Source organism: Henckelia pumila, chromosome 1 (genome assembly GCF_033568475.1).
Source record: "Henckelia pumila isolate YLH828 chromosome 1, ASM3356847v2, whole genome shotgun sequence".
NCBI lineage: Eukaryota > Viridiplantae > Streptophyta > Magnoliopsida > Lamiales > Gesneriaceae > Henckelia > Henckelia pumila.
In genome coordinates, this window is record NC_133120.1 from 86,111,444 (window position 1) to 86,127,435 (window position 15,992).

At 33.0% G+C, this 15,992-nt stretch overlaps 4 protein-coding genes across 9 annotated transcripts; 2 read left to right on the plus strand and 2 right to left on the minus strand.

The window, feature by feature from the left end:
* The first annotated feature begins 294 nt into the window (after window positions 1-294).
* Window positions 295-4,718, plus strand: LOC140876795 (uncharacterized). 6 transcript variants are annotated; one of them, XM_073280521.1, is made up of 13 exons: window positions 295-424; window positions 1,155-1,384; window positions 1,565-1,641; window positions 1,722-1,881; window positions 2,050-2,074; window positions 2,201-2,299; window positions 2,425-2,596; window positions 2,839-2,912; window positions 3,180-3,249; window positions 3,337-3,408; window positions 3,656-3,792; window positions 3,987-4,060; window positions 4,579-4,718. In XM_073280521.1, the coding sequence occupies exons 2-13, from the start codon at window positions 1,156-1,158 to the stop codon at window positions 4,668-4,670; spliced, it is 1,281 nt and encodes a 426-aa protein (XP_073136622.1). In that variant the 5' UTR covers window positions 295-424; window position 1,155; the 3' UTR covers window positions 4,671-4,718. The 6 variants fall into 6 exon arrangements, with proteins under 6 accessions (XP_073136622.1, XP_073136617.1, XP_073136621.1 ...); XM_073280516.1 differs by having other exon boundaries at window positions 3,180-3,408; XM_073280520.1 differs by having other exon boundaries at window positions 389-424; window positions 1,111-1,384; window positions 3,180-3,408.
* Window positions 4,719-4,981: 263 nt separating this feature from the next.
* On the minus strand, window positions 4,982-6,129 carry LOC140876861 (hydroxyethylthiazole kinase). Its single transcript, XM_073280522.1, has 2 exons — window positions 5,588-6,129; window positions 4,982-5,379 (listed from the first exon to the last, which is right to left on the minus strand). Exons 1-2 carry the CDS (start codon window positions 6,044-6,046, stop codon window positions 4,990-4,992), a joined length of 849 nt encoding a protein of 282 aa, XP_073136623.1. The 5' UTR covers window positions 6,047-6,129; the 3' UTR covers window positions 4,982-4,989.
* A 674-nt stretch (window positions 6,130-6,803) lies between these two features.
* Window positions 6,804-8,630, plus strand: LOC140875523 (GATA transcription factor 1-like). Its single transcript, XM_073279229.1, has 2 exons — window positions 6,804-7,036; window positions 7,849-8,630. The coding sequence occupies exons 1-2, from the start codon at window positions 6,860-6,862 to the stop codon at window positions 8,377-8,379; spliced, it is 708 nt and encodes a 235-aa protein (XP_073135330.1). The 5' UTR covers window positions 6,804-6,859; the 3' UTR covers window positions 8,380-8,630.
* A 4,644-nt stretch (window positions 8,631-13,274) lies between these two features.
* On the minus strand, window positions 13,275-13,724 carry LOC140867321 (uncharacterized). Its single transcript, XM_073272402.1, has one exon. It carries the CDS (start codon window positions 13,722-13,724, stop codon window positions 13,275-13,277), a length of 450 nt encoding a protein of 149 aa, XP_073128503.1.
* Between the last annotated feature and the right edge of the window lie 2,268 nt (window positions 13,725-15,992).

Consider the following 15,992-nt stretch of genomic DNA (forward strand, 5'->3'; position numbering starts at 1 on the left):
TAAGAAAAGTGATTTAGCTTAAGCTAGCCATGATTATTTTCTTAACGTGCTCATGAAGCTTTTTTTAAAACCATAATATAATTCTAACCTTTTTTTTAAAATTTTATTTGATCCATAATTAATTGGAAATAGGAAACATGTGTCATCATTAAGCTTTCGCGTTTTTTGACTTGTGATATTGGGATCATTATTATTTTTAGTAAAATATAAATAAAGTTTGTGACGCATGTGACTAAAGGGGCTTGTTAAATAAATTCTCTAATCATGTCACAGCCAGAATCAATGGCAAATACTATTCAAACTATCATAATTAAAGGGCTTGTTTTTCATGCGTAAAGTGTGTCTCTCTGATTTTCTTTCCATTTGCAGTGAGAGACAGAGTAATCGGTATAATTCAAGCATTTTCAGAGCCAACAAAGAAAAGGTCAGCATTAATATTCTTGGCTCCCCTTTTTAATATATACTTGAAGTTACCATTTCTTATATATGCTCCATTTGAGCATCAACAAAATTGTAAACGTGTGTGTGCTTCTTCTTTAACAATGTAGAGTAGTTGGTTGTTTTTTCATTGAAAAACAATGCACAAGTTATTTCACATTGTTGAGTCTTGAAACTCTTGGCAAAGGGTTTAATATAATCTTGTACGTTACTCTTCAAGGCTAGCTCCCTTTTACATTAATCCTTCTTTTGTTTCTTTTCACATGGGAAATGGTTTTCTTTTTAAATATCATAATATTTGGATATTATACATACAAAATTTTCCAATGATTTTGTGGTGATGAAGCAGCCTATTCTTTGCTTGCCAATAACCTTTCTTTTGACATATATGCTTTTCTTGCTGGATACTTGGTTAGGTAGCTGAAGAAAACCTGACTTTCTTTCCTGGGCAATTCATTTTCACATTACTGCTCTAGTTGAATCATTGGCAAATCATCGAATTTCTTGGATTTTGACAGCTAAATCTTTCCCAAATGTAAACTATGTAAGGTGAAAACAAAAATTGATCACACCATATACACCTCAAGATTTATGGACAGTGGCTTCACTTAGCTTATTAAGAAGTTTGTTCAAGTTTTTTCATTTGAATAAATGACTCTGTTATATGTATAGGTGAATGTTATTGTAAGAGTGCATAATCTTGATTTGATCCACAGAATGGGTGAAATTGGTGGAAATGTTGAGCGACCAATGGCAGAAATCTCATCAAATAACAGAGAATTCGTAGATTATCATCAGACATCAATGGAGAAGAAAGTGCAATTTGCAGTCATGAAGAAGAAATCTTTACGCGCCCGTTATGCATATGGAGTCATTTTTTTGCTAACAAATGTCATCGCTTGGCTTTTTCGAGACTATGGAGAAAGGATTTTGCCTATGTTGCCTTGTAAGTTCGATTGCTTTTCCTTCCTATACTTGCTAAGGGAACTTTTGTAATGATTCTGTGATGAAACTTAAGTTTGTGCAACATGATGCAGTATTTCAAGAACTTCATCTAAACTTTCATAGACTTATGTTTCATTTTTCGGGGACGCGATGTCGAATACTATGCACATTCTTGATGCAGATTCAAGAGCATGTGGTGCAGAGGAAAAAGATTGTTTCCATACGATGGGAGTGCTTCGTGTGAGCTTGGGATGTTTCGTATCCTTCCTCGTAAAAACGTCGTGATAATGCGAAGAAATTCAAATAGAATTCATGTTTTTTCTTGACATATGATTTAGATATTCTTCTTTGTTATGTTTGTTACGACATGTAACACCAAGAAACTGAACCAAGTTCGCAATTCTTGGCATTCGGGATGGTGGGCTCTTAAGTCAGTTCTATTGCTTGTAGCTTTCGTTATTCCATTTTTCATCCCCTCGGATTATATTCAATTATATGGTACGCTTTCTTCCTATATTTCAATTATACATTATTACATTTACGCTATATAAAAGTCGAGAGGCTTAAAATTATGATCTAATGGTATACCTGTGTTTTAAAACAATTTTTTTTTTATTGTTGCTTGTTTTAATGTTGTAAAAATAAGGTCATATCTGTATTTTGCAGGTGAAATTTCTCGTGTTGGCGCAGGGTAATATCATAGTTCCTATTCTTTTTCATTATTTAATATGAAAATTAAAGCAATAGATTTATTGGCTTCAAATTTTGAAAAATTAGTGTGTCAAAAAATAATAGAATTTAACTCAACATGTTGCAGGATTTTCCTGATTCTCCAGCTCATAAGTGTAATTGAGTTTATTACTTGGTGGAATCGTTACTGGATGTCAGATGACTCAGATGACATGAAGAAATCAAGGTTTGCTACCACCTTTACTTTTACTAGATAGATCGAAGAAACTTTGTAGAAATTTAAAAAAAAAAAAAAATCAAGAATTAAGAACTCTATTCAGTGATATTTTTCTTAAATTGTAAATACTGCAGCTGTTCCATTGGGCTATTCATGTCAACAATCTTCTATGTTGCTTCTGTTGGTGGCCTTGTGGTGATGTATGTATTCTATGCCTCCAAAACTTCCTGTTCTCTCAACATATTTTTCATCTCTTGGACCGCGGTTCTTCTCATCGTGATGATGGTTATATCACTGCATTCTAAGGTACATTTCTATCTCAAAGTTTACCATCAAAGATCTACAATATTCTCCAAATGTTTCAAGAATCTACAATCTTGATTAAGACCGAAACTTGATAAACCTCAAAGAGGTCAAACTTGAATATTTTTTAAAACTTACATATCTATGTTTCAGAAAAGAAAACAACAGTCTTTACCCATCTCCCTATTTGATCTGTTCTCGGTATTCCGAATCTTATTCATAGCTGATTTGCATGTTCAAGACAGGTGAACAGAGGACTTCTGTCTTCAGGGATTATGGCATCTTATATCGTGTTCCTATGCTGGACTGCCATCAGAAGGTGAGTAACATAAAATTTGCATTTTACAAGGCCGAGGCTTTTCTCCTAATTCCAGATCAATAATAAACTCACTGACATCATGAAACTCACCATTACTCCTGCCACTATATATTTACACACCACCTGTGTTGCGTCCGACCATTGTTACCGGTATGCATGCTAAAAAGGATAACTTTATTTGTAAATGTTCTAAGGTGATAGAAGCATGAAGTTTCGTGACTTACCATAACAACCACGCTATTTACACTCTTAACCTTTTTTTTACAGCGAGCCCACCAGTGAAAAATGCAGCCATCAGAAGCAAGAAACTGGACATGGCGGTTGGTCTACTATAGTGGTAAGAATTCAAGTTTTCAACCCGAAATTCTCCTTTCAAAATACTCAATCAAGATATTTTAAATGTCTCTGTTTCTGCTGCTTCCAGGGATTTGTGATTGCTATATGCGCAATTGTAATAGCAACCTTTTCAACAGGGATAGACTCCAAAACGTTTCAGGTGATTTAAGCTTCAAACAACTGAAGTACATTAACAAAGAAAATCTATTTGCCAAGTTCTACCCTAGTTTCTAATAAATGTTGAGTCATGTCCGAGTATTGGCATCTACATTTATATTACAAACTAAAATTCCACACCATATAGTATACCACAAAATTTTGGGGGTTCTGGAAGAGATCAAACTTAAACATTATGCATAAATTTTCCAGTCTTAATGTTGTTATGGGTTTTGTTTTGTTTTTTCCAGTTTCGTAGAGATGAAGTACAGTTACAAGAAGATGATATCCGATATCACTACGGATTCTTTCACCTCGTATTTTCTCTGGGGGCAATGTACTTTGCGATGCTATTCATCAGTTGGAACTTAAGCAGCTTAACAAGAAAGTAAGTCGCTCAGCAATTAGTTCTCTCAAAAGATTTTCAAAAGCTAATAATAAAGAATTTAGTTTGGTTGGTGTATTTTTGTGGAGATAAAAGACTTTTTTTCTATATATGAAAGAGGTGGAAAAATCAACTAACCTCTCACTGAGTCTGCTCGGTTCTTACCTGATCTTTGCTACTTTTCATTGTAATTTTAGATGGAGCATCGACGTGGGATGGGCTAGTACATGGGTGAAGATTGTAAATGAATGGTTTGCAGCCACAATATACAGTAAGTAGCTATAACTATATTCCAGAGGGCTTCTTTTAATTAAATTAAAATGGCAAAAAGAAAAAAAACGGAAAAAGGACCAACGTTAGTTCCTGAGAATCCTTTTAAATGTAACTCAAACTCACAACAAACCACAGGAACCAAGTATTTTTGTATCCTTCATCAAACCATGATACCCACACTGTAAGCACCCATGAATTACCCAAAAGTACTAAGATGGCATTAGAAAATTTTGATACAGAACTGAAGAAACTTTTAGCAAGCAAAGATAGTGTGTTACACCTGAATGATGACTATTACTAAACTATAGACGAAGAGACATACTTATCATGATGTTTAATTGATCATGAAAAATGTATTTCAAGGTTTTCTATGAAAAATCGTACTAAACAAAGTAGTAAATACAGTTCACCTCAGCAGCTCAGCTGCCCCGACATGCCCCATCCCGTCATTTTCATCCCTAATAACATTAAATCTCTAGTCTCTAGTTTTCACAATTAAGCATTACCATCATACAGTGTGGAAGCTGATTTTCCCTGCCTTGAGACAACCTAAAATAATGAGTCATGAAGATGCTATGGAGGAAGCTGACAAGTCTACCGCAGCATGATTTTGTTCTCTTAGCACAACACAATGTAATTGTGTCATTACCATGTATCACGCAAATCTTTTACGACACTTTGTTAGAAGAGAGAGCTTTTCACAATACAACAGAGGATGATGCACAAAGTGTTGCAATAGATTAACGACTACATACATACCCTATTCTTTATTTCTTATTATCCTTTAGGTGGTCGAGATGTCAATTTCCATATTTCAATGTAATCAAAAGTTAATATTTCTATAAACTAACTCCATGGTCAAGAAAATTTTACACATGTCCAAATGATATAAGAACTTGCGAACATAAACATACCGAAAACACGACTTCACATGCTTTCAATGTTTACTCGTTGAAGCAATGTAGCTTGGTCAAGCCCATACAATGAATCGATCAAGTGCATCCGTAAAGAAGCCGGACCTTTAGCCAGACTCATCCCTATCTCACTGGCAACCCCGAATACAGAAAGTGCGGAAGCTGTGGCTTCCAATGGCCGTGCTGGGTCGATTGCTAGAAAAGCAGCGATTAGCGCGGTGAGGGAACACCCTGTTCCCGTAATTTTCTGCAACATCGAAACCCCGTTTTTAGCACCAACTACCCTGTGACCATCTGTAATGAAGTCGACGGCCCCTGATATGGCAATTATACTTCCACTACTTTTAGCCAGGGACTTTGCTGCTTCCACAGCATCTAATGATTCGTGTGTGCTGTCCACGCCCTATGAAAGTAAATAAAAAAATCAAAGGTTTGTTGGCCTAATAAGGGAGGATATGAAAATTCCATTCGTTCATAAAAAAAAATTCAAGAAGTATCATTGGAAGCACTGGAGCATCCTATTTGTATATGAAAATCCTGTTTTTGATTCCATATGAACTAATGTAAATCGATGGAATTACAATCGGAAAAACCGAAAACATTGATCATACCTTAGAATCATCATCCAAGGAGCCTTTAAAAAGAGACATTATCTCAGACCCATTCCCCCTAATCACAGTAGGCCTCATCTTCAACAACTCCAAACAGACGCTTAACCGGAGACCAGAAGCTCCGGCAGCCACGGGGTCCAACACCCAAGGCCTACCGCCGTCATTCGCCAGCGTGGCCGCAAGCTTCATCGCCGGTATCCAGTCCGGCGCGAGTGTTCCGACGTTAATGTAAAGCGCGTGGGTCTTGGGGGCGAAGTCCGGGATTTCTTCGATGGAGTGTATCATTGCCGGAGAAGCGCCGGCGGAGATGAGAATGTTCGCGACGAAATCAACGGAGACGAAGTTGGTGATACACTGGATCAGCGGGGATGCTTCGCGCACAGATTTGAGGTGGGCCCATGCTTGTGGGGCCCAATCCTCACCGATGTTTTTTGGATCTTGTTCGATTTTGTCAGCCATTGTTGTGTTGTGTTGTGTTGTCTCAATATCTAAACAGTACTGAAATCTGAATTGGATGCGAGACAAGATCACGGAACAAAGTACAGTACTGTGGTGCCCCAAATTTGACCGACAACTCCTTGAGAGTCAACAATGTTATTTGCAGTTCCCCCCCTCCATGATTTCAGTAATCCCCCCACTACTTTTAATAATGTACAATTTGTTTTTATCAAACTATTTTACGGATTATTTCACAATTTTACAAAATTAAGATAGATGTTATATATTATAACATTCGGGGTTAATATACTTGTAAAATCTTTTTTTATAAAATATTTTAAAAGTTGATACAAAATGCTATCTCCACGAAGAATCTATGTCCTTCTTTATCTTTCCAATAATCTCATGGACTAACATATCTTATCCAAAAAAGTAAAAGAAAATCTCGTAAAATGTGAACTTTTATTTAATTTGCTTTTATGAGTATATGATATTTATTGCACGGGACGCGTTATTATCTATTTCTCTGATTTTATAATAATGTACTTTTTTTTTTTATCAAATAACCGCCATAATTATATAGTTTTAATCAATAAATAAATACTTTTAAAAAAACGTACATATATGGTTGCATAGTAAATGAAATCAGCCCCGATAACGAAATAATAAATGAATAGGAAACTACTCGTCTGGTCTCTTTCTCGAAAATATATATATATATATATATATATATATATAAACACGTACGTCCTTTATTTTTCTCCATATTATTATTATAATTATAATAATTATTTATAATAAGAAGAATACCAAACAGAAAGAAATCCTGAAGAAATGGAGCATTCGAACGAATTCGAAGAGCCTTTTATGAACGAAGATGAATTTCTTTTCAATTTTGATGCGGAAGCTGGCGACAGCTCTGCCTTCAACTTCAACTATGGCGTTTCCGATTCTCCCTCCAGCGGCAAAACGACGGCGTTTGGACCCGAAACTCAGAACCATCCATTTCCCGTAAGTTCCTCTCCTTTTTTTTATGTACGGAGGTTCCGGGAGCTATGGTTTCTCTAGTAGTTTATTAGAGTCGAAACTAAACCGGAAACTTTTTTCATTCCACAAACGATTTCTGCGGCTAAAACAACCGGTACGCCGATTCTGATCAAATCCCGGCACCGTTTTTTTTTTTTTTGAGCCGGACGAAAAATAGGAGTCTTACTTGCCGGCGCATGTTTCTTGTTTTATTAGGTTGACGAATCTGACCTTGGGAAACCTAGACTGGGAGTGGAGTCTTTGGATTTTAATTTTATTTTGGCGGGGTATTATTGGTAATGGATATTATTTGTACACGTCATCACAATTCTCTACTATTATTGGTTCATTTGCGTCACCCCATAAATTTAGCCGTTCCTTGTCAGCGTTTGCTTGATATAATATATATAATAATAAAAATAGCTATCCATTGAAAAATAAAGATAATAATAATTCCAAACAAGACCAATACTTTTAAATGGGTAATTTGTTATCAGAATTTTTTTTAAATGTTCGAATTTGCTTTGATTTGTTTTGAATTTATCTTTCGTTGATAAATCTAGGTGCATGCAGCATGCTGACAAAATTTGTATTATCGTGTAGATTTTAGAAATTGAACATAAGTTTTTAATTATGAAATTCTTAAATTATCTTTTAGAAAACATAAGGTTAAATATAAAATTGTACGTGATAATAATATTAGGGGGATACAAGTTCTGAAATATTTAAGTAGCATGCACAAAATTATGATTAGTTGAACTTAAATTCGATCTCTTTTCATGACTTATGGCTTATAGGTTTTTCCGGAAGCAGTGGAGAATTTCGAATGGTTGATGGCCGAAGACACCTTTCCGACGTTGGAGAGTTGCTTCGGGGCGTTATCCGACGGCTCCGAATTCGTGCCAAACCACCTAAGCCCTATATCCGTGCTGGAAACCATCAAAACCAATGGTGACAGCCACAAGTACAACCTCGGCTTGCCGCTCACTAACCATCCAAAGGGCAGCCGTAGCAAAAAAAGACGAAGAAGAACGGCGGGCTATGGCGATCTTCCGAGCCAGCATTGCCTGTGGTCGAACCAGTCTAGTGTCGCGATCAGTGAGGAGTCGGGGCTTTTGGGAAGGAGGTGCCAACATTGCCTGGTCGACAAGACACCACAGTGGCGGGCAGGTCCGACGGGGCCAAAGACATTGTGCAATGCCTGTGGTGTGCGGTACAAGTCGGGTCGACTGCACCCCGAGTATCGACCTGCTTGTAGCCCTACATTTTCTAGTCTGTTGCATTCCAATTCTCATAAGAAGGTGCTGGAGATGAGGATGAAGAAGTAGGGTGATTGATTAATGGAGATTTTGGGTAGTTTTAGTCACATTTTTTTTTATAGTTTAGTTAGATTAGGGTTTTAGGATTTGTTTCTTTTGAATGAAACCTGTGTTAGGGTTTATGTGTAATTGGACTAGATGGTTAGATATTATCTTAGTTTCTCTTTTGTCATGCATTCAATCCGCTTAATTAAGTTTAAGTTTAGGTACAAGGATTTAATTTAATTTTAAAATTAGATATTAATTTTTGTAGAGTATAAATTTTTTTCATGATTGCATTATAATGATAAATATACACACATATATATAAATATACTAGACAAATGTACGTGTGTTGCACGTAATAACACTTTTATTTGATTGTGACCTGAGTTATCAAATTTTGAATGTTTAGTTTTATTAAAATCAAGTGTTATATTTTTTACGGGTGTCAATTCAAACTTCAGTAACTATGATTCAATATCTAATTAGCTACTAAAGTGATCATATGACTTATTTAACTTTCTTTTTTGTTATATTTGTGGGTTTCTGATAGACGTTTTTTTTAGTGATATTATATGTTTATTAATTAAGTTTTATTTTTTAAAGCTAACAACTTTAAAGCAATAACATATGTTATATATTTATTGAAAAATGTAAAATATTTATATTGTTACAAACGGTAGGATCAAGAGATTTGTGTTTTACTAAAAACTATAGTTTGTGGTAATTGTGTAACGCAAATCTTTTAGATCGTATCACAGTTCAAACAAATACATATTTCAGTTGTTCAACCCAAAAAGACAATTATTGCACCCAAACAATCACTTTATCAACAATTGTGCTTTCAATCAATGTGAATCGAAATTATGGTCTTGACTGTGATATTAATTGTATGACCGAATACGTATCGTTTTACCAAAATTTATAGTTGACGGTAACAATACGATTCAAATATCTTAAATATTACAAAATCTCAAGCATCATGTTTCGATTGCTCTTAGAGACTATTATTCCATCCCAGCTTAAACAATTTATGTTAAATGATAATTTTACTTATATTGATTTTTAAGAAAAAAAACAGTAATTTCTTTCTGAAAAATGATTTTTTGATTCATTAACTTGTCCAAATTTGAGTTTTAGTCCATTGAGTTGTCAAATTTGGTTATGGTGCACTTACATTTAATTTTCAATTATTGTTTGTCCAATTGATGACTTGATATTTGACAATTCAATAATGTTTGATCTCACTTCAGCATTTTTACGTCATGTCAGTATTTTTTTTTATTATAAGTCAGTATTTTCCAATGGGCCTCTGACCCAATTAGACCTAAAATAACCGAATTAAAATTTAGCGTATCAAAAATAAACTTTGTAAACTTAGTGGACCAAATCATAATATTAAATAATTTAGTGAACAAAAAAAACTATTTTTTTTATTTAAAATATTTTATTTAGATATGAAAATTGATCTTTCATTGATAAAATAAATAAAAACCATGTTAATCATAAAACAGTTGTTGTAGATTAACTTGCTACAATAATCTTTTTCAAATAAGTGATTTTTTGATTTATTAACTTATCTAAATTTGAGTTTTGGTCAATTGACCAGAGCATACCCCCACAATATTTCAGCAGGAAATGTGCTCCACACGAGGATCAAACCCGCAACGCTGGATAATCTCTTTTCACGTCACCTCAGACCTTACCAACTCGTCTATGCCCCTGTGGGCTTGTCTCAATTATATAATCTAGTTATCATATTAAATATCATATGTCCTGCTCTTTTAACAATTTATCCATATTAACTTAATATTATTAACTACTTGTATAATTATTTTATTTTATTAGTATTAATTGATTCTATTAGCCAATTATTATATTGTAGTACAAATATCAACTTAAAACTTAATTATAATCATACTCTCTATGTTTCACTTATTTAAACTATATTTATTTTTTTTAATTAATAGTATGTAAAATAAGAAGGGCAAATTAAAAAATTGACAATTGGAACTAATCTAGAAATGAGTATATTTTTTAACTTATACAGAAAAATATTGAATGTTGTTGATTATATTTGTAGTCTCTAAAATTTTTAAAATATATTACACATAAGTATTAATTATGAAATAAAAAGTGATAATAACTAAAGTGTCACTTTTATAGATATATATTATAACAAATAAATTAAGACATATTTCAATTAATATAATAATTTTTTTAGTTTAGGAAATGAATTAAATTTAATAATTAATTTACTTTGAATAAGTAAATAGACACAAAATTTTGGATAAATTTTAATTAATAACTTTTTTTAATTTAAGACATGAATTAAATGTTAAAAATTAATTAAAAAAATTAATTACTCTAGATTAATCTAGAAAATGAAAGGAAAAACCAAAAAATACATTGGAAATGACAAAAATATTTAATTAATATTATGTAAGATAAATAAGGGTAAATTAAAAAATTAACAATTGAAACTCATATATTTATAATAATAATAGATAGATAGATAATAGATAATAGATTAGTTTGAACTGGTGCCTAAAAATTTTCTGAATATAAGAATTTTTTTGTTATCTTTTAAAAAAAAAAAGATAACAAACACTATATTGTGATCAAACTCCATTCTTCCTTTTAGAATGGCGATTTCAAAACGCTTAAATATTGTTTTAGATGATATCGGAATATATGATCCTGTGATAAGAATTCGATCGCTCTACTATTTTGAGTTACTTTAAACGATATAATTATGCACAAAAAAACGATATAATTGTATTTTATACATTAGTTCATTAATATGCAATTTTTTATTTTAAGTATTTTTCATCGGAGTGGTGTTGCGTGATAATGAAAATTGATGACATGACAACAAACATTGTGATGTGTTCGTTGTTACAACAGCTAGCGCTCGGATGAAAAAGAAATATAAATATTGAAAAAAAAAATTAGTTAGTGGATTGTGAATTGACTAAAAACATTATAACTAAAAATGAAAAGACGTTCAAGTTACATGACAAAAAATGTAATTTCCATGTCAAGATTGTCGGACTCGTACATGCGAACACCGTTTGCGTGGGAATAGACCTTCATTTTCTCTTATTTGTGCTCCATTTTTTCATGAAAACTTGTTGCCCGTGAGAGGAGACAAACACGAACATAAGAAATGTTTGACTAAATATAAAAAGTAAGGCCATGAGAATCGTAGTAACGATATTGTACTTCGCATGGAATATTGAGTATTATAGGCTTCTAGCCACGGGAAATTGCGATTATGTGATTGGTTAATGTTAATTTAAGGTGATTTCTTGATTTAATTTACATGTCAACGTACAGTTTTAATATTGGCTTTGTCACGTTTACAATTTGAGTGATTGAATGAAGGATTATCCAATAATGCAAACTTGAAATATTCATTTGGAATAGAAAATTAATGCCTTGGTTTTGTGGGGAAACATGTCAACTCTAATTCAGTAGCAAGTTGGAGGTAAATTAATTTTGCCATAGAGAAAAGGAAGAAGTAAATCTATCCCCAATGTCGAGATGTGCATCACTTCTTTTTTCCTTTTTTTTTTCACATGGCTGTTCAATTTGGTAAAATGTGATTCAGCATTTAATATTTAGGGAGTGTTTGCAATATATTGTGATTTTGTAGAAGTGATTAATTTATAAATTATAAAAAAGTTAAGAAAAATCAAAAGTTGGTAGTGTTTGGAAACAAATGTGAAATTCTAAAAATCAAAGTTGGGTAGTGTTTGATAAATAAGTGATTAGAGTGATTTTAACAATGACCTTCTTATTAGAATCATTTTTGGAGAATCATAATCACCACATGACTAGCTTTTGGATTTCAATTAAGTTAAACATAAGCTAACACATAATCTAAGTTTAAGAAACACACAAAAATGATTTTTTTAAGCCAAAAGCTAACAATCATTTTTTTAATGATTGTAAATACTCCCTTAATTGATCGGAATATAATCTCATGAAATTTCCCACTAAATAGGCGTGCGAGTCTTAAAAATTAATGAGTTTTTCTCAGGAAATTTGCATCGAACATTGCAATTTGTAATTGGAGGGGGAAAATAAGAAGAAAAAAGAAGCATAAAACCACTTAATTAAATCAATAAACTAATAAATCTTCCACTTTTCGATCAAAATTTAAATAAATAAATATATGGTAGCGCAAGAAAGTGCGTGCCAAAGTCTTGTCGATGTCGAAAGGAACAAAAACATGAGACAAATGTACGGCTCAAACAATTGATAACTTAGTTTATCCCAAATATTATCATGTTTCCCAAGTGGCAATAACAGTGGGATACGACAAATTAAAAATCATTTCCTCGTTGAATTGAAATCAAAGTAGCTAGTGGTCAATATTAATTTTTAATAACAAGATGCTTGTGTTGTGCTTCCTTTTTATTCCTTTTTTCCTGATTTGAGTGAAACGTTTAATAAATAAAGAACTAAAAATATACGACACTTTAAGCACCTATAATGATGGCTGTTATTCTCAAATCAGTGGTAGTCTTATATATATATGCTCAAATTTAAGTGCATGTACTGTATATATCATCGATCCATTGTTAATGTACAAAATTTTACCTTAATATTTGAGGAAGCAAATTAAATGTTTGTATCCATATGTATTACAAATCACCAACTCCGAGATGATCGCATACTATATCATAATCTACAACTCAGAAAAGAACATCAATTAGTATATATATGAAAGAAACTTTATGTTGCATACACTCCATTTCCGAGTGACTACTTTGGTCAAATTTTTCTCTTTTTAATGAAAAAAATAATATCTAACGTTTTCCAATACAATTCGTTACACTAGCTCGTGAGGGTTATATAAATAAATAAAAAAAAAAAACAAATCGACCAAGGTTATAATTGTTTAATATTCCGGCTCACATCCAAGAGAAATTCTTTATCCAATTCCCTCCATGATCATTGCTCTTCCCAAAATAAATCCCATCCTCTTTCACGAGCCAAAAACATCTTCTATCCACACCACATCTATATTTGTCACGGCTCAGCCAAAACGCATCGAATTTCTTCCTTCTCCAAGCCCATTTTACGGTGCAAACGAATCGAGCCGGTCGCGACAAGAATCCCGTGTCGACGCTCCAACCATAGTCCTCGCGCTCTTGGAGTGCTCGGCCCCCCATGTCATCCCCATCTTCAGACGCACACCACACCACTAACGGCATTGAAGAGTTACTTGTGAACCCATTGATTATACGAACATCATAGGTTTTGGTGCTCAAGTGGGATATTGCCAGTTCTTTCAGTGAGGTTAATGTTTTGAATAATGTAAGAGAAAGGATAATGAGCAGTAGAAGATTGTGGGTTTTCATTGTTAATTAATGGATATATTTTCAAGGGGTTTTTTTTAAAATTTATTTATGTGACATGGAAATTAAAGTAAGATCCTTTATTTTAGAGGAAAAGAACGTATAAATAGGAGTTTATGTGATCAGTTTGAGCTTAAGTGGAAGTAAAAGTGGAAATCTAGGCTAGCTAGGGAACACGATGTAATTAATAATAGCTAGTAATTAACCACGATATATATTGAATATATATATCAACGTTGCCAACAATTATACAAACGGAAAATAGCTAGTGAAAAGTATATATGTTTATTATTTTGTGTTTCGAGCATGTACGTACGTAAGTAAATAAAATGATTACAAAAAATAAATTATAAATTTTTTATTTCATGTATTATTATATATAATTTGTTCGATCTTGCCATTAATTAATACAAGATGATCGATCACATAATTAATTAGGTCGCAAATGGCCATCCAAATTGAAAATAAAACTGATTCCCGATCAGCAAATGAAAACCATGTTCATTGATTTTCCACGTACACGTCGTTTTGTAAGCACACCTAATATGATCTCGATCGTACAAAAAGACAGGGAAGTTCCCGTGCAAATTGATGCCAAGAGTCATGTCGCATGTAGCATAACTCAGTTGTTTAAGAAGCACGGGAGTAGTAAATGAAGATGAATTATTCCGAGAGGCGGTGTAGATTCGCGGTAAATCGTTACCATTTGAGATGCAATATGAAGTTAGAGCATTGGTCGTGGAGTTGTTTATGAGCACAATTTTCCAATCGATCGAGCTCTGTGAAAACACACGGGGACTAAAGCTGGCAATCTGCAGGAAAAATAAACACAACAGCAAGTTTCTTGAAGTGTTAATAAAGGAAATCATGGTTTTGAGTTCTTGTAAAACTTGTTTTTATGTGAAAATTTTCATGTATTGGATTTTATATATAGCATTTGAAATGTGGAGAGGTGTAACGGAAATAAATTCATGATATTATCAAGAAAAGAAAATAAGAAATAGATAATTATGAGGGGAGGTATTTATGGATAATGGAAATCTCTTTCTTGGATTCTTGGTGTTTAAAATGTGATACCCAAATTTAAATTAAGTTGCAAATAAATATTGAGGTGTGTGTCTATATCTATACAATATCATAATGCACGAGGGTGTTAGAATAATCGTTTTTTTGTCATTTTAATGGTTGTACCAAATTAATTAATCTTATTATTATTCAGTAAAACTAGCTAGCATATCATTACCCCGCTTTCTCACCTCCTTCTCCATATTCTTTTCTCGACCACTTCTTTTATAGTAGTGAAAATAAACCATGTTAATCTATAATTTCATTTAGTTTTTCAAATCAAATATTTAAAATAAAATAAATATGTGAATACATAGGTTTTATATATTATATTACACATGCAAAGTGTGTGTTTGGATGCTAATATATATATAATTTGAATATACCTATTATGAGACCGGTCGATCAAAAATATACATGTAGTGGGAAGTACTTTTCGACATAAAAGTCATATTTTTTTCATTAATCTCCATCTTAGCTTAAATAAATCATTGAGATAGTGTCTCTAAAGGTATGATGAAATTATCAGGTTTTCTTTTTCATGTTGCCTCTATAGGTATTAGGTAGTGTCCTTAACCATCCAATATAAATTAACACACGTGCACTGTTTTTCAATGATTTAATATTTTTTTATTTTTCACAATTAAAAACGGACTCTATATAAACGCAACATATGTGCATAAAATGAACTGTACAAGCACGCAATACGTGTACAAAAAAGCACATTGTATAAGCAAGTAACGCGTACAATTAGATACTAGTATATATTATAATTTGAGTTCTTTGTTGTTGCCATTACATCACATTAGGTGATCATGAGAAGCCACAAATACTTGCTTTGGCCATGCAAATTGATAATTAAACGAATCCCCAACCTTCAAACTAAAACCATTTTCATTTATTCGCCACGAACAAGTTTGGTTTGCACACCTAGTTTGATCTCGATCGTACTCGAAAAGATCGATAGTCGCGCGCAAATTGTTTTTGCCAAGAATCATTTCACATATAACATAGCTCCTTTCACCAGAAAGCACAGGAGTTGTGAATAAAGTTGCATTCCAAGGGCCGACGTATATTCTTGGCAAATTGCGACCATTTGAACTGCAATCTGCTGTTAGTTCTCTGATTATGGATATGTTTATTAGCACAATCTTCCAATCGTTCGTGCTCTGTGAAAGCACACGAGGATTTATGAAGGCCATCAGG